Here is a 21,230-nt window from a genome sequence, read left to right as displayed (position 1 = left end):
CACTTTATTTGGTACACCTGTTCAATTGCTTGGTAACACAAATTGTTAATCAGCCAATCACATGACAGCAACTCAATGTATTTAGGCATGTAGATGTGATAAAGACAACTTGCTGAAGTTCAAACCGAGCATCAGACTGGGGATGAAAGGGGATTTAAGTGACTTTTAACGTGGCATGGTTGTTGATGCCAGATGGACTGGTCTGAGTATTTAAAAAACTGCTGATCTACTGGGATTTTCACACACAACCATCTTTAGGGTTTACAGAGAATGGTCCGAAAAAGAGAAATATGCAGTGAGTGGCAGTTGTGTGGACAAAAATACCTCATTGATGTCAGAGGTCAGAGGAGAATGGGCAGACTGGTTATTGCAACATTCAGATGGTAGGGTCAGAATTTGGTATGAACAACATAAAAAGAATGGATCCATCCTGCCTTGTATCAACGGTTTAGGCTGGTGGTGATGTAATGGTGTGGGAGATATTTTCTTGGCACTAGCGAGGCGTACCTAATAAAGTGACCAGTGAGTGTATATAAATTTGGCCTCCTTCCTTTTCTCCTCTGTTTGTTCGTAGCTACTTTGATACATTACGTTAAAAGACCAGTCCATTCAGATTTTTTTTTTATCCACTCCGTCTTCCCTCTTTAATCCCTCATTATGGAGTCTCACTGTTTTTGCTGCGTTCCCTGTCAAGAAAAAAGAGAAAAAATTGCCCATTTGTTCAGTACAAGAGACAGGCACATCTAAGATCTTATAAAACTAGAACTAGAATATCAGTTTGAGTGGACTGACTGTGTAATTACTGGTGTCCATGGTTTTATGGATTTACTGAAGGTGTAGATAGTGATGGACAGCAAAGGCAAGGAAGTTGTTGGGTCATGATTTTGAATAATGGTCATGTCTGTTCGTCATTTTGAATGTGCAGTGGCCTATGTATTATAAGGCACTGGCCAGCAGGATTGTGAACAGTTTATGTGTCACCTAGGTTACACATACAATTAGTGATGAGGCTCTGGGGTTGATATCAAGAAAACAAACATCTTGTTTTCTCAGAATCCTAATAAATCCTGTCCTGTTCTGAATCCTGGAGAACCGGAGATTTTGAAGAACTTTGAATTGGAATTTGTCAGCTAGGTCCATGTCTTACCTGGTAGTCGGATGTCATTGTTAGTCTCAGCTGTGCTAATTAGTCTCTTTTGCTCTCTTTGACGTGGGAGTCTGCTGTTGTGTGAAAAGGCCGAATATTGACAGAACACTAAAAAAATACATGTACTTATGTTTGTGTTGGGAAACCCCTTAGGTCATCATATTAGTCTGGAACCTACCTAAGTTTAGTTGTGTTGCCTCCTGGTCCTAAACTGGGGATACTAAGTAAATTTAGTATTTGGCTGGGCTGTAGGCAGCTCAAACTGATTGAAAAGTTCATATCTGGCCTTTCCCTAAGCTCAGTTGGGTTGTGCATTTCTCACTGTTGCCAGTAGATGTCACTGATACCACAGGTCATAGAATGAGATTGTACAACTAGCCTGAGTTATGAATATTTATATTTCTTCCAGAGGAGGTTCATGGCCAATGGTGTATGCTGGAAGATGATATAAATACTTGGGACGGGCCACGTGTACCTGGGGCCTATCTATTCTGAAGTGGTCCTGAGGGCTTCGTGCCCGGCGTGGAGGAAGCCAAGCCAAGGAGAGAAGATCCAGGGGAGGACCCTTGCTGCAGAGAGCTAGGACAAAGGCTGGTCTATCAGATGGGCCTGGTGACTTGCTTGGAGGATGCACCAGAATCTGAAAATGTGCTTGCAGTTTTGCCGAGTTGGCTTAAAGGTTCTGACACTGTGAAGTTGTTCTATATTCTGAATCTGAAAACGTGCTTGCAGTGTTACTGGGTTGGCTTAAAGGTTCTGACACTGTAAAGCTGTCCTTTGTTAAGGTTCAGAGGAGTCTGTAGGTAATCTACTGCCGGCATCTGGAACCCCTAACCCTCTCTCCTACTACCTTATCTTCAGTTCAACATTAAAACTTTGAAAAGACCAAAAGTGACTGACACCCAATTTTTGTTCTAATCTCGCCTCTGTAGCCATGGACACAGCCCTGGGGTAAATGATAGCTTGCTTCCTGCTTCTGGAGATATTATCTTACCTAAAAGGGGTCGGGGGGGCACTATGGTTGGTTTCTCAGATGAGCAGTTGTTCTGTTCGTTCAAGCTATGGACTTGCTGTACAAAGCCTGCATTGAAATCGTGTTTGCTGCAGGACACTACGTTTGCTACCTTATAATGAATAAAAGTGCAGGACAAACCTGCCTGGACTGTTATGGGGTGTCCTTCTCTCATGCATGGTTTGAGTTCTATGAGTTATGCTTATGCCTTGGGGCACAGTTGAATTGCACAGTAGAATTTATTTGTATAGTCATCACAATGTCTTATATCTATGATAAAAGTGTGATGAAATGTAATTGAATTGTCCAGTAGCCATGTCATGTTGGCAAGTCTAATCTGCATACTGCATAATAGAATTTTTATCATAGCATTCCCAATATTCTTGTCATGTTGGGAGGTATAATGTCGTATCTAAACAATTATATTTTTTTATACTTTTATTAACACAGAACAATGGCAGGGATGGCGTCACAACAAGGGCAAGCCAAGGTAATGCCCTGGCATTTTTTTTTCCCAAGCAATATACTGCAAGCTGCTTGCAAAAGAGGCCCTGTTCTTTCCAATGTGTCTCTGCGAAGTTGTACACAGCATTAGGTCAAGTGGCTGTTGTAGTCTGAGAGTTGGTGCTGAAAATAGCCTTAAATATTAGCCTTCACTGAATGGTGTGCTAATCACAGGGCAGCACAGTGGCTAAATGGTTAGCACTTCCGCCTGGCAGTACTAGGGTCGTTGGTTCAAATCCCAGCCACGGCACCACCTGCCTGGAGTTTGCATGTGCTCCCTGTGCCTGCGTGGGTTTCCTCCCACACTCCAAAGACATGTTGGTAGGTGAATTAGCTCCTGTCTAAATTGGCCCTAGTATGTGTATGTATGAATGTGAGTTAGGGACCTTAGATTGTACGCCCCTTGAGGGTTAGGGACTGATGTGAATGTACAATATATATGTAAAAGTGCTGCACAAATTGACAACGCTATATAAGTACCTGAAATTAATAAAAAAAATAATTAAGTCAAAGATGGGATGCTAGTGCGAGTGATACCACAGGCATTTTACTATCTGTATGTTGCCCTCTAACCCCTCACACCAATAAAAAAAAAAGTTTCTTTATGCCACATCCTTGCCAAAATACTCTGCTAGATTGTGCAATCTTTTGCATCACATCCCTCAATCTGTAAAAATATATATAGATTTGAATATGAACTGAAGAACCACTAGCTGCCAAAAAATGGATGCAAATGTACTAAATGCCAGGATTAATAAGAGCATAAAAAGCAACAGACATCAGACATAATAGGAGCACACAAAACACAACTAGGAGGTATGCCACATCTCAACCACAAGTCAAAGCTGGGAGGCCCTTTTTCCAGTCAATGGAAGCGTTAAAGCATAAAACATCTCTGAAGTGTCAGGGCAGTGGAGAATGCCACCACGGCCAACATTTAAATCAACACAAAATGTTGAACATATCAAATATCTAAATGTTGCAGAAATATCATGATCGTGTTACACTAAGCGGTGGTAAATTGTTCTGTTTTGAATTTTATCGTTCACGTCAAGCAGTTAGGGGCATATATGACAATTTGGTTCGGCAATTGCTGAACTGCAAATTTAATACAATTTTTTTGAAAACTATACTTAGCATTTAGATTTTCTCTAAAGTGGGGTGTTAAACCCTGTATACTAATTATGATTTTATTAAAACTAATAAAAGTTATAGTAAGCATAAAAATGCTTACTAGCTGATCTCTGACTTGTGAAGGCATGCTCTTCCGTCGGGCAAAATGATAGCATTCTCCATGTGACAGAAGGATTTTTCTGTGACATTTCCCATAATGCTGAAAATTTAAATGTTTGAACCTTTTCTGCACAGTGTTCATACTGCCGGTACATTGTGACATATCCAGTAAAATTAAAAATGGTTTGCGTAAATTCTTAAAATAACATTAAGATAAGAACAGGTCAGGTTAGTAAGATGCCAATTAGCGAAAATGTTCCATTATGTAAGCATTTGACACTCGTACAAAAAATGCAGATGTCATTTAGATCATCCAATGTCTTTTTTGGGATCTAGAGATTAATCTGGGGAAGAGAATATTTTCTTTTTATTCATTTATGTATTTTTGATATGTGTATATATACAGTATACCGTATGTGACATTAAGCCTGTCCACTTATTATTCGTGCCGTTCCCTGCTTCTCTGAGATCTTACCTTCTTTCTAAAAGTCTTCTGGCCTGCTATGCTACTTCTGCGCTTGAACGCCTCCATTCTTTTGGAAATCCCAACTATCATTCATGCCAATAGTGTATGGCCTTTTTAAAGGGATGTGTGGAGAGCGCAGCTGAGAGGCTTTTAGAGAAGGGACATCGGAGGCCTGGGGCAGGTAAATAAAAGACTAGTGGGGGTTGCTGGCAGTGGTAGAGAGGGATTTTTAAAGGATAGTTGTTCCAAAAGTCATATAAACTGATCTCTCAGTGTAAATCTGGCCATAGTTGGACCGATATTCGGCTGGTTCAGAAGTGGCTGCAACCACCGATCAGGGTATTTTGACAGCGGAGAATCCCAGATGGCAAAATACATTTGTTTTTTCATTCAGCCTGTAGGGTAGGCAGTTGGTATTTTCTCCATGTTACCCTCCTCGTTGGGTGTCAAGTGTGGGTCACATAGGAGGCCTACCTCGGGGTGGGTTCTCTTGGGCTACGCTAGGCACCTGTAACCGGATCACCCTACTACATATATGGGGTACCTTTACTCTTTTGCTGTTTTCACCATGCCCTGGATCAAGGCTGAGACCGCCATGGGGGAGTACTCAATCTTAAGACAGGCCTCTGCTTTTATAGATGAACATACACCATGTACACTTGCACACTAACTGTTCTCCAGTTAACTTTCGGGTGTCAGTGTAAATGTACATCTTTCTACTACAGCTTGCAGTTAGGAGGCCCATGCTGAACACTGACCACAATCACCTGTCCCGATTTTTCCAAGACTGTCCCCAGTAGCAGAGTGGGCCTTGCCGTGCACCTAGTGCAGGCTCCAACATGCACTTGACTTTAACTCTTGACCTTCCATACCTCTGTACAGGATGGGGACCTTGGTAGTGCTGATCTACTCCCATTGCTATGAGAGACAGAAAGCTGCAGAAGGAGTGCTGGAAACATCTCCCTCACTGGTAGAGGCCGCACCACCTGTAACAGGTACACGCTACCAACAGGCTGCTTTCACTGGTTGTAAACTTCTATTACCCATGGCAACCACATGTAGAACTGCAGTAGCATGACTCTTTGGGGTTGGGGTTTCGGATCTAAAGCAACTGCACTTGCAGTACACAGCCTATTTAAGTTTAGTAAATCAACCCCTTTAAGTGCTGTTGTCATACCTCGATGTGTTGTTGACCCAGAACTGTAGCAAGGTGCTGGTTGCTTGCATTACACTCTTTTAAATGACTTCAGAACAGGCAGACGGCAAGGTTGAACAATTTACTGAATCAATGTGAAAACATAAAAGAGTCCAACAGGTGAAAGCAGCCTCTTCCTAGATCCATAATCCCTACTCCTATTCAGGCTATGTGCTGCCCCGGCATACCTGCAAAGGTAAAGTCCATGTGCTAAAAGGTCCATCAGTTTTATCCTCTAGCAGCTGGTGTTTTAGGGGCGAACCCCAAGTTGTTGGGTTTCATATCTCTTGCTCTTCAGTGTCTGTACTCCTCTCAGAGTAGATGGACCAACAGCAAAGCTCTCAAACTCTCTCCAGGGAACCCTCTGGCCTCAGACCACTGTCTTTTCACAGGAGCAGAGGTTTGGACTAGAAGATCCCGCCAATAAGAGAAACCTGGCAACTAAGTTAAACCTCGTCTCTGTCTGGGGATGCACTTAACTAGCTAGTTTTAACTTGCCTACAAGCCCGTTGGCTTAACAAAAAAATGAATAATCTGTGGCCAGTTTAAGAATGTACAGATTTAATGTCCAGCTCTCTTGGCACTGATCATTTAGTACCTGACAGTTGTGACTCACAATCAAAACGTATACGGCCCAAGACAGTTAAAGTGATTGTCATCATGTAAACAAACCCATTATAAAATAGAAATGAATGGCAAAATATAATGTATGTGTATAGATATAAAAAAAACATTATAAATACCTTTTTTTCACCTTTTTAATAAGTGATCACATTCCCTCTGTTCTTAGCTGCATAAGAGCTGGGGGAGGAGAAAGCCCCAGCAGCACACTGATCTTTCCAGTGAATGGTGGGGGGACGCGTCAGCACAAGTCTGATCATTGGAGGAGAGCAGGCTCAGTTCTCAGCATATCTAGATACTAGACCACAGTGTGTTCTCCTGCTTGGGGTGGTCAGTTTCTAATAGGAAAGCAGAGGAACTGGAAGGAAAACCAGGGATTTCACACAAAGAAAGCAATACAAAGAGAACAGGATACTTTTTAATACAAATACATAATGCAGCAGGCACATATCAGGGAAATGAAATGTTGGGTTTATATATTCTTTAAAATTGTTGAAATAAATTAGAAAGCATTTCAGAAGTTTATTGTCAGTTATTTAAAGAACAAAACTTATATAACAGTGCCTTGAAAAAGTATTGACACCTCTTGAAATTTTCAGCATTTTGACATGTTACAACCAAAAATGTAAATATATTTTATTGGTATTTCATGTGATAGACCAACACAAAAAGGCACATAATTGTGAAGTGGAAGGAAAATGATAAATGGTTTTCAACATTTTTTAAAAATAAATATCTGAAAAGTGTGGCGGGTATTTTTATTCAGCTCCTTTTACTCTAATAACCCTAACTAAAATCTAGTGGAACCAATTGCCTTCAGAAGTCACTTAATTAGTAAATAGAGTCCACCTGTGTGTAATTTAATCTCAGTATAAATACAGATGTTATGTGAAGCTCTCAGAGGTTTGTTAGAGAACATTAGTGAACAAACAGCATCATGAAGGCCAAGGAACACACCAGACAGGTCTGGGATAAAGTTGTGGAGAAGTTTAAAGCAGGGTTAGATTATAAAAAAAATCCCAAGTTTTGAACATCTCACAGAGCACTGTTCAATCCCTCATCCGGAAATGAAAAGAGTATGGCACAACTGTAATCCTACCAAGGCATGGCTGTCCACCTAAACTGACAGCAGAGATCCACAGCTCAGGTGGGAGAATCTGTCCACAGGACAACTATTAGTCGTGCACTCCACAAATCTGGCCTTTATGGAGAAGTAGCAAGAAGAAAGCCATTATTGAAAGAAAATTATAAGAAGTCTTGCTTACAGTTTGTGAAAAGCCATGTGGGGCACACAGCAAACATGTGGAAGAAGGTGCTCTGGTCAGATGAGACCAAAAATTGAACTTTTTGGCCTAAGAGCAAAACGCTTTGTGTGGTGGAAAACTAATACTGCACATCACCCTGAACAATCCATCCCCACCGTGAAACGTGGTGGCAGCATCATGTTGTGGGGATGCTTTTCTTCAGCAGGGACAGGGAAGCTGGTCAGAGTCGATGGGAAGATGGATGGAGCGAAATACAGGGCAATCTTAGAAGAAAACCTGTTAGAGTCTGCAAAAGACTTGAGACTGGAGCGGAGGTTCACCTTCCAGCAGGACAACGCCCCTAAACATACAGCCAGAGCTACAATGGAATGGTTTAGATCAAAGCATATTCATGTGTTAGAATGGCCCAGTCAAAGTTCAGACCTAAATCCAACTGAAAATCTCTGGCAAGACTTGAAAATTGCTGTTCATGAGGCTCTCCATCCAATCTGACAGAGCTTGAGCTATTTTGCAAAGAAGAATGGGCAAACATGTCCCTCTCTAGATGTGCAAAGCTGGTAGAGACATCCCCAACAAGACTTGCAGCTGGAGTTGCAGCAAACGGTGGTTCTACAAAGTATTGACTCTGGGGGGGCTGAATACAAATGCACACCACACTTTTCAGATATTTATCTGTAAAAAATGTTGAAAACGATTTATCATTTTCTTTCCACTTCACAATCATGCTACTTTGTGTTGGTCTATCACATAAAATCCCAATAAAATACATTTACATTTTTGGTTGTAAGATGGCAAAATGTGGAAAATTTCAAGGGGTATGAATACTTTTTCTAGACAATGTATTTATTGCTGATAGTTACGTCTGCAGATATAATCTGATTCTCCATGAGTCTTATTGCTGATACTGATGACGAGCAGGCCTGCCTGATTTAGTCTCATTTTAACACTTGACACTTGTACACTCTTTTGGGATTGCTAAGTGTTTTGCTAAGTGTGCTGCCAATTCAACTTCCTAATTAATAGTTGCCAGTCAAGTGCCGAGTGTGTAGTTTTATTGCACTCCTTTGAAATAGCACTTACGTAAATAGGTTTTATTGATGATACTGATCTTAAGATAAATTAAAATCACGCTTAGGAGGAGAAGTGAAATCCAAGAGAGTAGACAGCACAGAAACATCTGAATGGAAGCATCCAGTACACTGGTCATTTTCTGGAGATCTCATTTAAAGCCTTGGATTCTTTTCTGTAATGTAACTGGAGATGTGACTTCTGTTTTTTCTATAAGGTTCCATGATCCTTGAGTTCTGGACACTTTTGCATGACAGTAAGATGGAAAAACAGGGTGGCTGTTAAACCCCAACAAGCTGGACACATTTTGGATCCTCCACTGAGTGCATTGAGGCTTTAATTGCATTTCCATCTGGTAAAGGTAGTCCCTCCTGGATAGGTACTAGGTTAGGTAGATTTAGTTTGGTGGTCAAGGTGGTCAGCTGAGCTGCATGTGTTCTGTGTTTTACTGGCTTTAGGGTTGACTGCTTCCTCCTGTCTGTCTGGAAAGGTTCTGCAGGATTGAGGACTGGGAGAGTCTAATCGACAGCTGCATATTTATACAGCCCTGGCCAATCCCTGTGGAGAGTGTGCCCAGATGATGGCTAGAAATGTGTATAAATACGCTGAGATCTGTAACAGAGGGGTTCATTTTTGTCCCGGGGAGGAGACTGTAGCCTGGAGATGTCAGGGCAGGGGCCGAGGAACGGACAGGCAGGCCTAACAATGTAACGCACTGGCTGACGACAACCACTACCCACAGACCGAAGTCCCTCAAGGCGCGGAGTCTAAGTCCCAGGCTGCCCTTCACCAGGGCCCCTGATGGTGGGGATGGACTTGACGCAGCCAGGAACCAGGTCGCGGCCCCCGAGACACCTCAGCTGCGGTAATGGCCGCCGCCAATGGCGTGTAGCTGGTGGAAGAGACAAAAGAGTAGTCAGACAAGCCGGGTCAACAACAACAGGACAAAACAGTACAGGACAGCAGACGAGAATCACAGGTCATGAGCCGGGTTCAGCAACAGAGGGTCAGATCAAGGGAGAATACAAGAATAGTCAAGTCACAAGCCGAATCAGATACCAGGAGAGCCACGAGAGTCAGAACAGAGTAACAGCAACACAAAGACACAAGACACAAGTGCAAAGAGCATGTGCGGGCCACAGGCTTATATGTCATCAGCCACACCCCTCTGGGGGATGGAGCACAGAGACCTGAAGGCATAAAAGGATTCCCATCATGCACAGCAGAATCCAAGATGGACGCCAGCACATGGAGTAACATAACCTCAGGGAAAAGGTAGGACCTTGACAGAAGAGCTGCTGCCCTCCTAGGTAGATTCACTATGTGACAACATAAACAACACCTCCTGCTCCCAGGGACCCAGATCAGAAGTGGGCAGATGGATCAATTACTATGAAAGTTCATCCATCAACGGATCAAAGGTTGTGCAGCTCTTACACAAGGCTGGGGAAGCCTGACATAAACTGCAATAAAGAACAAAAACAAAAAGCGCACCAAGCTTGCGCATTACCTCAAAGAGTGATGTTATTGAATTAAGATGTGTACTCACAAAAGTGGCAGTATATAAGGGATATGAAATCCAAAATCGGAACACTGGAGTAGGAGACACATGCGAATCCCATCAAGAGGGGAGACTCTCCGGGTGAAGCTGACAGGTTTCGAAGGGAGATCCCTTCTTCCTTAGACTCACTATGTGTTTGCTATTCAATGAGGACCCAGCTAGGATAGCTGGGGAAGGAGGAGAGGGGGATTTTCTGTTGAAAGTTGCTGGAGCTGACTGAGGGACTTTTTTCTCTGGGGATCTGGTCTGGTATTACTGGTGAGGTGTCTGGAAGATATTGGAAGTCAACCAACTATCCAAGGCCATTAGTGAGCACAGACTGGTGTGAGAGATCCCATGGGATTGTGAACTATGGCCTTTTCTCTTGTGCTGGAGTTAGCAATGCTCAGCGGGGACATTTTATCTGGTTTCCTTAAAAGCTCAGTCCATTCTCCCATGAACTAAACACTTTGGTCACAGGATGCCCTTTTCTGGTAAAAAATGGAAATATCAGTAATCTTATATTCTTTCTGTTACCTTCGGTTCACATCTGTGCAGGTGGTGCCACTGCAGGATCCGCACACATACCTCCACCCACTTAGAGGAATGCGGGACCCCCAGGTTGGTGCCGTTAATTCTAATGGCACGCCTCCAGCACTGGAAATTGCAAACATACTCTGAACTTCAGTTCCCATGTGGGCTGCGATATCCCAAGTAATGCAGGGGCTTTTTCCCTGTGTGTCCCGGGGCATGGGAGTCCATTCAAATGCAAATCTTGGCCCGTATGACCCCACAGATGTGAACCAGGGGTTAGGCTGGACTTCCACGTTTAAAAGTTTAAAATGGCTGACAGGTTTTATTTAAACCAGTTACTAGTTCCTTGAAGATTTTCAGCCATAGCAAATGCTTGCTGTGACATATTATATAACTCTTCATGTAAAACTCATGATGGATTTTTACAACGTTCCAGCTCTACAAGCATAATCATGTATCATTGCCATCCAAATTCCTAGCAGTGGATTTTACAAGATAAAACAAATGTGCACCTTACACAATCCATCCTCATCTTACAGGCCTTCTGCAGTCATTTATCAATTTCGAGGATCCATGTGCAGGACGATCGGTGTAATCATTACAGTACTGAATTACATAGCAGCATAGAGGAACCGTGCTCAGAATTATTTGAATCCATGACTAGGGCCTTGGTAGTAAAAGACAAGCCTCAATAATAAATTCTTTTACTTTCGTCCATTAAACATGTTCAAAAAAAAAATTAAAAATCTAATTTCTTCATAAATTTAGGCCAAAATGTATTCTGCTACATATATTTTGTTAAAAACAAATCCTAATAAGTGTATGAATTGGTTTGTCTGAAAGTTATGACATCTACAAACTATGAGATATATACTGGAATTTTTGTTTACTTATTTTGTATACTACTAATGGTGACCAGTGACTTATAGCAGCACCGTGAGTGCGGCGGACAATCTGATACTAACTGACACTTTGTGGGCACTGACTAACGAATACTGACGTCACCAGTGACACTGGTGATATACAGTGATACAATACAATACAATACAGTGATCAGTGCTAAAAATATACAGTGTCACTGCACTAATGACATTGGCTGAGAAGGGGTTAACATCTAGGGGCAATCAAGGGGTTAATTGTGTACCTAGCCAGTTTTAATGTGTTTACTGTGTGCTGCTTTGTACTACAGATCAATTTATTTGTTCAACAGCCTTATGGTGAACATTCCATAAAAAAATCAAGTGTTTTTGAATGGCATAGGTGGTTAACCACTTCCCGACCACCCTATAGCAGAAATACTGCTACAGGGCGTCACGGGTGCACAAAATCACATATATATGCGTGATTTTAAATTTCCGGGTAGGGGGCGTGCGCATGTCCTGCCCGCGCCGCCATTTGTGGCTGTCAATCACCAAGTCCTGGCTCTTGATTACTCGCCGGTGCCCAGTGATTTCCGAGGATCTCCGATGGGGAGGAGAACTGTTTTGTTTATAACAGCTTTCCTCCCTGTCAGCTCAGGCACACTGCCTTGGATGGCTGTACACAGCACAGCCATCTAAAGCAGTGTGATTACAGTAAAGCACACTGACACCGCCCGCTAGTAAAACACTCCCAGCACAAAGTTAACCCTTTGATCACCCTTCATGTTAACCCCTTCCTGCCCAGTGCCATTAGTACAGTGTCAGTGCTTTTTTTTAGCACTGATCACTGTATTGGTGTCATTGGGGATGTCAGTGACACCAAGTCAGTTCCCCCCAGTGTCAGAATGTCCTCCGCAGTCCCGCTATAAGTAACTGATCGCCACCATTACTGGTAAAAATAAAATTAAAAAACCCAGTATATATACCACCATTTGCAGACGTTAAAACTTTCACGTAAACCAATTAATTTACACGTATTGGGAATTTTTTTAGCAAAGACGTAGCAGAGTATATTTTAGCATAAATTTATGACGAAATTAGATTTTTACATTTTTTTTTACTGGACATGTTTAATAGCAAAAAGTAAAAAATATTGTTATTTTATCAAAATCTCCATTTGTGGAAAAAAAAGTATGTAAAGTTCAATTGGGTGCAGCGTTGCATGGCCGCACAGTTGTCTGTTACAGTAACGCAGCACCGCAACGTAAAAAATGGCCTGGTCAGGAAGGGGGGTAAATCCTCTGGAGGGCAAGTGGTTAAAGGAGGGGTGGGAGGATGTTCACGGTGATGGAAACGGATAAGCAGTATTCTGACCCTCAGCTGAGAGTCAGATGAAGAACCTCTCCTGAGCTGCTCTGCTTCTCCCACGTCATCTCCCTAACAAGGACTTGGTGCTTGCTGCAAGACAGACAGCAGGATTTTTCATTCTTGCTCTACTGTCTGCCCCAGTTGTCACTGGTGGCTCTTGCAAGGTTAGACGATTCCTTTTCTCTTGACTGCTGTCTGTGTTCTCAATCCCCAAAGCGATTGGGAACAGCTTTTAACTTCAGCTTGTTAAATTAAGCTTTGACAATAAAACCTGGAAGCTGATTGGTTTCTACGCAGAGTTGCACCAGATTTTGCACTCTCCAGTTTTAGTAAATAAACCCTTATTTGTTAGATACAAGATAGATGGCTGACCACATCAGTTTGGCAACTGTGGTATTTCAGAGGGTCCTTTGACTTAAATGTCGGTCTGTGGAGCAAAGCTCCAACACATTCTTGAGGGGCAAAAAACACTTATCTCCCTTAGAACTGTAAAGGTCCTCTTTCTCAAGGGGCACGACTACCTTTTATCCCTACAACTGCTCATATGAGAAAAATTCTAAATCCTACGACTTATTCCAAGGCCAAGCCTCTGTCCAGACAGTGGCCAGCCAGCTCACAATTCTCAAAATCCTCCAACAAACCTTCTTCCACTGCTCTCCTTTGTACTTCTGCTCCTTAAATTCTCAGTTCTGCATCCATTGTTCACTGTTCACCTCTCTACCCCCCCCATTCCTTTTCCACCACTCAATTTTGCATCCTCGCCACTCACCTGTGCACCATTTGTCCACAGCTCATCTATTGACCCTCTTCAACTGGGCACTTCTACACCCCTTGTTCATTGCTTACTGTACCTGTGCACCCCCTGCACCCTTTTTTCACCACTCACTTCTGTACTACCTGCACACATCTCCCACCATTCACCTTTGCTCCTCTCATCTATCCCCCTCCCCCCCCCGCATCCCCTGGAGTCCTCGTCGAGTGCTCACCCCTACACCACTTGTTCACTGCTCATCTTTTCACCCTTAAATCCCATTTTTCACCTCTCGAGGGCATGCTGCAGAACTACTACACTCCATACACTGTGCTGTCTGTTTTATACTCCATACCACCCCACTTTTGCATTGTGTGCCATATCACCACACTTTGTGCAATTTCTTTTTTTCCTTTTTATATTTGATAAAAAGTAAGAAAGTATAACATTTTACAATTTTTCATTGAAACGCAATGCATGGATAGTAATTTGTAATATACATTTCTTATGTAATGTTTTATGTTTTATCTGGTGACATGAAGAAGCAAACAAATTATAGATATTATCAATTAATTACAGTATGTACAGTTCTATAAAACGTCAAGCGGTAATGGATCATAGGGATGCCATTGTGGGCAAAAGAGGGAGATCCTGAGCTACCAATAAGATATTGGGCATATCTAGTAAGCAAATGTTCTTTTTTGTGTATGATTTCTATGTTTGTTGCCACCTTCTTCAAGGTTGTTCTTTAGTTCTGATCATTTTTCTCTATACAGTTACGATTACTGTACACATTGACCAAAAATCGTATGTTTGTTCACATACGAGAAAAATTATGGAGTTTTTCTCTTCAGAAATTTGAGGACTTTGTGGCTATTTACACACTATAAGAAAACCTCTGTACGAGGAACAATTGTTCGATTTTCATATAATGTATACAAAACTTTTGACATCAGATTCAGACTTTCCAAACTAAAATTTCCAAAGGGACAAACTCCAAAGTGTTTCTTGTATGTGAAGAAAACGTCCAATTTTTGCTCACTGTAATCATACAGAAATAATCGAATAAAAAGAGAAAACGCACATTATCAGAAGCAAAGCATGACCCAGAAGAAGGTGGCATCAGACATAGAAATCATACACAAGAAAAACCATTTGCCTTTGTCATTCAAGAATTTCCATACAAGTTAATACCATTGTCGGTAACATTGTGATACGTATCTTCATGGAAAATCAAGCAACTGGTCACCTGGTTTTCTTATAGTGTGCACCCAGCTTACCAAAGCTGTGGAAACTTTGAATTGTACATTTTATTATTATTTTGTCTTATCAATAGCAAGGACTTGCTTTATGAATATGAATCAATTTATTTGGGAGTTTTTAATTATATTTTTATTCATGTATGCAATTGCCTTTATATTTTTGTACATAAACACAGTTCTGTGTATTTTATAGTCTGAGCACCCATATTTTCTAACTCTGTATTTCTAGTAAGGTCCGAATTAGTGAACTTTTTAAGGCGATGGGAGTACGTTTTTATTACATATAAATTATTCCACAAAGACGGGTCCAAAAAAAACCAGCCTTGTTGGTGGAGTCATGACATCATGCTGCCTTATTTTTCCAAATTGAGCAATCCATTCTGCCCAAGGTTGCAATATTAATGAATAATAGCTCCGTCTTTCAGAAAATCCAACATTAACAACAGAATCAGAGAGCGGTAGATTAAAGGAGGTGTCAACCACATGGGAAATCTTGTAGCGATGCCAATTTCTCTGCTGCTGATGGCTAGTGGATGGCTTTCCATCCTGGAGCATGTTACAGATCTCATTAATATTCTGCTGGTAGATGCAGGCAGTACAGTGATTGCTGCCCAAGCAGACCACAAGGATGCATTTGGTAAAGAAGGCAAGAAAGGTGGATTTTGCCCAAGGCCAGTGGGATATTCCTTTAAAACAGAGATTTCAAATTCACTAAATAAATAAGTTAAACTACAATAAGACAGTATGTTTGTGCAGAAAAGCTGCCACAGCAAATTATTGTGCTGACGTTTCTCCAAATTGAATCAGCCGGTTTTATTTCTGCCGTCTCTCTGTTACGAATGATGCACTTTCTTGCTCTGTATTTCTATACAAATTTAATTGCAGGCCACAGGGAAGCACGATCTTGCTTCTAACCTTCATTTTAATGATGCAAGGATCTTTTTTAATTAAAGGCATTAAGCCTTTCTTCATTTTAAAGGCTTTAAAAGCTTGGATCTCTGAACCATTAAGCCTTCATATAAGCATAGATGCTTCTCAGGACATTTATTGAATGAAACATAGCTACCTAGAAACCTTTTTAATAATTCCATGTTAATCTTTTTCTGCAACAAAAAAATGTTTCCATTAACATTTTAGCCAAGTATATTGTATCCTCTAAAATAGGAATTTTTCTTCTTCCATATTACATTAATTTTATGTAGCTGAATAGAAGGTTCCAGGTAGTTTCTATTTATTTCAGAGTTGTTTTCTTTCATATACTGCAGTAGTAATAAATTGTGTAATCTTGGGTAATGGTTCTAGAAGAGCAGTGGTTTTCTTTTTAAATATGGTATTTAAAAATATTTGTATTGAAGCTTTGATTGCTTCTTGCTCATACTAGTGTACGGCCTTGATTATCTGTGCTTCTATGGAAGTAACAGCAATTAAAGCTGAACTCCAGGCAGATAAAAAAAGACACAGAATAATGCAGCTCTGTATTTATTTATACATCATTAAATGTATTTGAAAATGCAATCAGTATAAATGCTGAATTTGAGTTGGTAGCAGCCTCTTCTTTTGCCTGTACAGCAGAGCTCAGAATGGGGGAGGGAGAAGAAGCACAAGGAGGCAATCAATTTTTCTGCAGTGGAAGCAGAATGACTGAGATAAATTGAGCACTGCACTTAACAGCTGAATTAAAACAGGAGGTGTGGAGCCAACAAAATGCTATCGAAGTCCTGTAAAAAGCTGCCCACCTCATCGCTCTTTAGAGGGAAAAGCATGTATAAATGAACCCTTAGTTTGCTTGACTTTATGGGTTGCAGTGACCCACAACAACCATCAGTTATTTGCAGCGCTGTAAAATGATCAAATCATGCAAATCAACACAATAATAGTCCTGAAAAGGTGCTCATTAATTCCCAGTGTCAATGGAAAGAATGCAAACTAACCAGAAGCGCATTTAAAGTACGCATGTGTGTAAGAAATGCTGGAGATTCCCCTCTCTCCCTCTGGTCAGAAAATGGACCCTTGGTCCTTGCTCTACCTCAGAAGAAGTGCGTGCGCACAAAACGCATCAGAAGGAGCCTGTGGACGCCGTTGACACTACGCCGCCGGTGTCATGTGGAGGCCCGGCGGCCACCTTTAATTTTAAGAGGGTCAGTGGGTCACTTTCACTTGCCACCTGATTACATGCTTTTTACTTGGTTTTTTTAAATAAATTGAAGTAATATACTACACTATGAGTATCTCTCTGTGTTCTCTGTGAGGGGTCTCTCTCCCAATTTCACAGCCACAGAGTGATTTCAATCCCAGCCCTGGTTCCATTGAAGAGGAATATCCTATCCTGGGAGCTTCCTGGCCTGCAGGATTTCGCTTTTCCACAAGAGGGCGTTATCATCATCCATTTCAGCACATATCCATTTTCTGACCAGAGGGAGAGAGGGGAATCTCCAGGATTTCTTACACACATGCGTACTTTAAATGCGCTTCTGGTTAGTTTGCATTCTTTTCCATTGACACTGGGAATTAATGAGCACCTTTTCAGGACTATTATTGTGTTGATTTGCATGATTTGATCATTTTACAGCGCTGCATTTTATATGTATATGTTTTATTGAGGATTTTTATATGCGTTTATCCTGGATGTTCAGCTGCTGTTTCTTTGAGAGCGCTCACTGTGTGTCTTTTACCTATACAACCATCAGTTATTGCTCACAGATGCCCATGTTAGAAAATGCCAAGGGTCTCTAAAGAAGTTAAGCAGATAAACTGCTGTTGGAGTTTTGAAAAACATGTGATCATCAAATGACAGGGGGAATTCTCGGTACCAGAATCAGGAATGAATTGTTCTACATAGCCTTATTCTTGTAATAATGCTCCCCCATTATATTCCCAAGCTGAATATGGGTCACATAGTCCATCTATTAGAGTGCTTGAATCATACCTTGGTAGATGCTTGTATTTTTTGGGAGTTGAGGATGGTTTGACCCAAAAATATATTGTGACCGACCTCTCACAATGAAGACCTGGTGAAATATAATTTTTAAAAAAGTTCAGTTTTTAAGTACTTTATTATACTAAAATACAAGTAAAAAGAAGTGTGTACACTCACCGGCCACTTTATTAGGTACACCTTGCTATTGCCAGGAAAATATCACCCACAATATTACACCACCACCTCCAGCCTGAAATGTTGATACAAGGCAGGATGGATCCATGCTTTCATGTTGTTTACACCAAATTCTGACCCTACCATATGAATGTCACACCAACCAGTCTGCCCAATGTCTTTTTGACATCAACAAGGCATTTTCCTCCATACAACTGTTGTGCACTGGATATTTTCTCTTTTTCAGACCATTCTCTCTAAACCCTAGAGATTGTTGTGCATGAAAATCCCAGTAGATCAGCAGTGTTTGAAATACTCAGACCAGCCCATCTGGCACCAACAACCATGCCAAGTTCAAAGTCACTTAAATCCCCTTTCTTCCTCATTCATATGCTCAGTTTGAACTTCCACAAAATGCAATGAGTTGCTGCTATGTGATTGGCAATTTGTGTTACCAAGCAATTGAACAGTTGTACCTAATAAAGTGGCCGGTGAGTGTATATAGTTAACAGTATATGAGTTGTGTATAGTTTGTTCAACAAGATGTGAGCTATCTATAAAGCTATCTCGCAGCCTTAAAGTTACCTATCCTGGGAGTAATATGGAAGCTGCTTTTGCCGACTTCCATCTAAAAATTCTGGTTGCATATCTACCTTTGCTATCAATACTTACTAGGATACTGACCCTGAATAGGAATGCAAATCAAGAGGGTGAAGTCAGAACTTCTACTCTGCATGGTCAGTGTTGTAGAGACTACTAAAGCCTCTGGATTAGAATAATTTACAGGTAACCCATTTTTTTTCAGAAGGGTGGTCAACGATGACAGACTTTCACAGTACAGGTTTCCTTAAAGTGTTTTATGTAGGAAGATTGTACTGTAAAATACTTAACATATTCTCTGATCTACAGCTTGAACTACAGTGGAATGTGCCTGGCATCTGATGGTCAGTTTGGGGATTTCCTTTCTGGCATGGGCCCAGCTCAATTTGTTGGCCGGCAGACACTAGCAACCACCTCAATGGGTAAGTGACACTGAATGAAGGAATCCATGTTTAATGTATAGTGCTCTGTATGATCTCTATACGTGATGGGCAGGGAAATGATCCTTGCATGGGGGTACTAGCAGAAACCCTCACCAGTAAGTTTCTCATAGGGGAATAGTCAATCAGCTAAGTTAGATTTCTTGGCTATTAGCTTCTTGTGATCTTATGACTGAGTTGTAGGCAAAGGGTGATTATGCAGTTCACATATACATATACAGTATGTGAACTGTTCTACCTGCCAAAGTCATTTTGTTCAGCCAGTCTTGTGATTCACACACTTCTGCCAAACTACACTCCCAGGAAAATTACACCAGTGTGTTGTATATTAGCTTTGCAGATTTCTATGTGACTTGCCTATTCCTTGACTAAGGAACCTGATGTGTGTATGACCAATAGAAGTGAAAATTGGTTCTGATGGAAAGAAGCAGATCCACAAAGAAAATATACTGTGGATTCACCCTGTTCTGGTTCTAGGCTGCCACCTCTCTGATAGTGAAGGGAACACCAGACGGTGTTGGATGTGTACAGAGGAGCACCTAATACAAAAGTTCATCTCACTTAAAGGACTTTTTGAAATCTTTAATGGGTAAAAGCATCAAATAAAGCCCTATGTATTTTAGGGGAACAAGCCTACCCATGCCTTGCTGAGGACTTGCTGAGCAGTTGAAGTTATTAGAATCACAACAGAATGCACTAAGGGACCTGTGTTAAGACTTGATGAAGACTGGTGTTTCTTGATGGCTCTACAGCCAGCCACTTTTAGTGCTCTAAGGAGACTCTAGTCTTCATCAAGCCTTAACACAGGTCCCTTAGTGCATCCTGTCATGATTCTAATAAAATCGACTGGTCAAGCCCTGAAAATCAAGGAAACCTTTAAGTGACATGAAGTTTCGCATCAGGAACTCCTCAGTACACATTCAAAACCTGACCAAGGAACAGAATCCATACACTGGTGAATTATGGATTGGTGAAGATGCAGGTGACACAGGTGTCACGAGTCTAGCTGAACAGAATTTACATATGTGTATTTCAACAGTGTATTTACAGTAGCTGTATGACTGGGAACACTGAAAGTTAAACTTGCTATTTGTCCTTACCAGTTAAATGTACAGTATATTATTGATTACAAAAGTAGTAACAGTTACTGTAAGAGAAATCAGCTGCCCCTATAAATATTACTCAATCGTTTGGACCACATAAAGGCACCCACACCTTTTTCGGGAAATCGAAGATACAGTAGAATCAGTTGATTAAACCAAGCTGGGATCGATTTACAAAACTTGATAAAAAAATAGCATGATGTCTTGGGTTGAAAGAAACGGAGATTCAAAGCACCATAGTTTTATTACTGAACAGAATATATAACATTTAATGCAATTAATTATTTTTTCTCTAAGGGGATGTTGAAGTTGGGCTATTGGAAAGAAATGGACAACTTGAAGTGGAAGTTATTCAAGCTAGAGGTCTAACAGCGAAGGCTGGTTCTAAAACACCGCCAGGTATGTTGACAGATATAAATTATACTTGTGAGGAAACTTGTGAAGATAAGTAACAGAGTGACCAGCCAGGGGTTCAGGTTGGGGCATCCACCTTTGTCTCCACACTGACATTCATGGGAAGGTGACCGGATGTCAACTTCCTACCCAACGTGACCACCACCATGCCACTGTAGGGGAACTTTGTTACAGTCTTGTCAATAGGTCATTGCTCACCCTTCATTAGAGTAGATGACCGCCCTACAGAATGCAGACAGAACTATTAGCTGGCATAAACCTATATTATTATATTTTATTATTATACAGGATTTATATAGCGCCAACAATGTGAGGGCAAACAGTACAGTTACAATTCAATTGAATGCAGGAGGAAGCAGAGGGCCCTGCTCATTAGAGCTTACAATCTAAAAGGGGAAGGTCAAGTGATACAAAATGGAGAAAATACATTTACAGTTGTTAGGTGGAGGCAGGATAGGCTTCTCTGAAGAAAAAAGTTTTCAGGGATTGCCTAAAAGTGGACAGAGTAGGAGACAGTCTGACAGATTGGAGTAGGGAATTCCATACGATGGGAGAAGTCCTGCAGGCGAGCTTGAGAGGTGACAACTAAACTGGAGAGCAGGAGGTCTTGGGAGGAACGAAGAGTGCAATTTGGTTGTTATTATAAATACTGTATAATAATAATATTTTAGATTAGGTTAGTGATGTAGCTGGGGGCCGAGTTATGGATGGGTTTGTAAGTTGTTGTTAGCATTTTGAATTTAATTTGTAGGGTGA

At 41.2% G+C, this 21,230-nt stretch overlaps 1 protein-coding gene across 1 annotated transcript in view; it reads left to right on the top strand.

The window, feature by feature from the left end:
• Positions 1-21,230, top strand: part of RIMS4 (regulating synaptic membrane exocytosis 4) — a 266,003-nt gene that overhangs the window by 207,960 nt on the left and 36,813 nt on the right. The window contains exons 3-4 of the mRNA XM_089674368.1: positions 18,827-18,939; positions 20,358-20,459. Of these exons, the coding sequence (XP_089530494.1) occupies positions 18,827-18,939; positions 20,358-20,459 (215 nt within the window). The remainder of the gene's footprint in view (positions 1-18,826; positions 18,940-20,357; positions 20,460-21,230) is intronic.

The sequence above is a fragment of the Staurois parvus genome, unplaced genomic scaffold, assembly GCF_062004578.1.
Source record: "Staurois parvus isolate SC_StPar_1 unplaced genomic scaffold, SC_StPar_1.0 ptg000151l, whole genome shotgun sequence".
In the NCBI taxonomy this organism is placed as follows: domain Eukaryota; kingdom Metazoa; phylum Chordata; class Amphibia; order Anura; family Ranidae; genus Staurois; species Staurois parvus.
The sequence above is the reverse complement of the archived record's forward strand: the minus strand, read 5'-3'. Positions and strand labels throughout refer to the sequence as shown.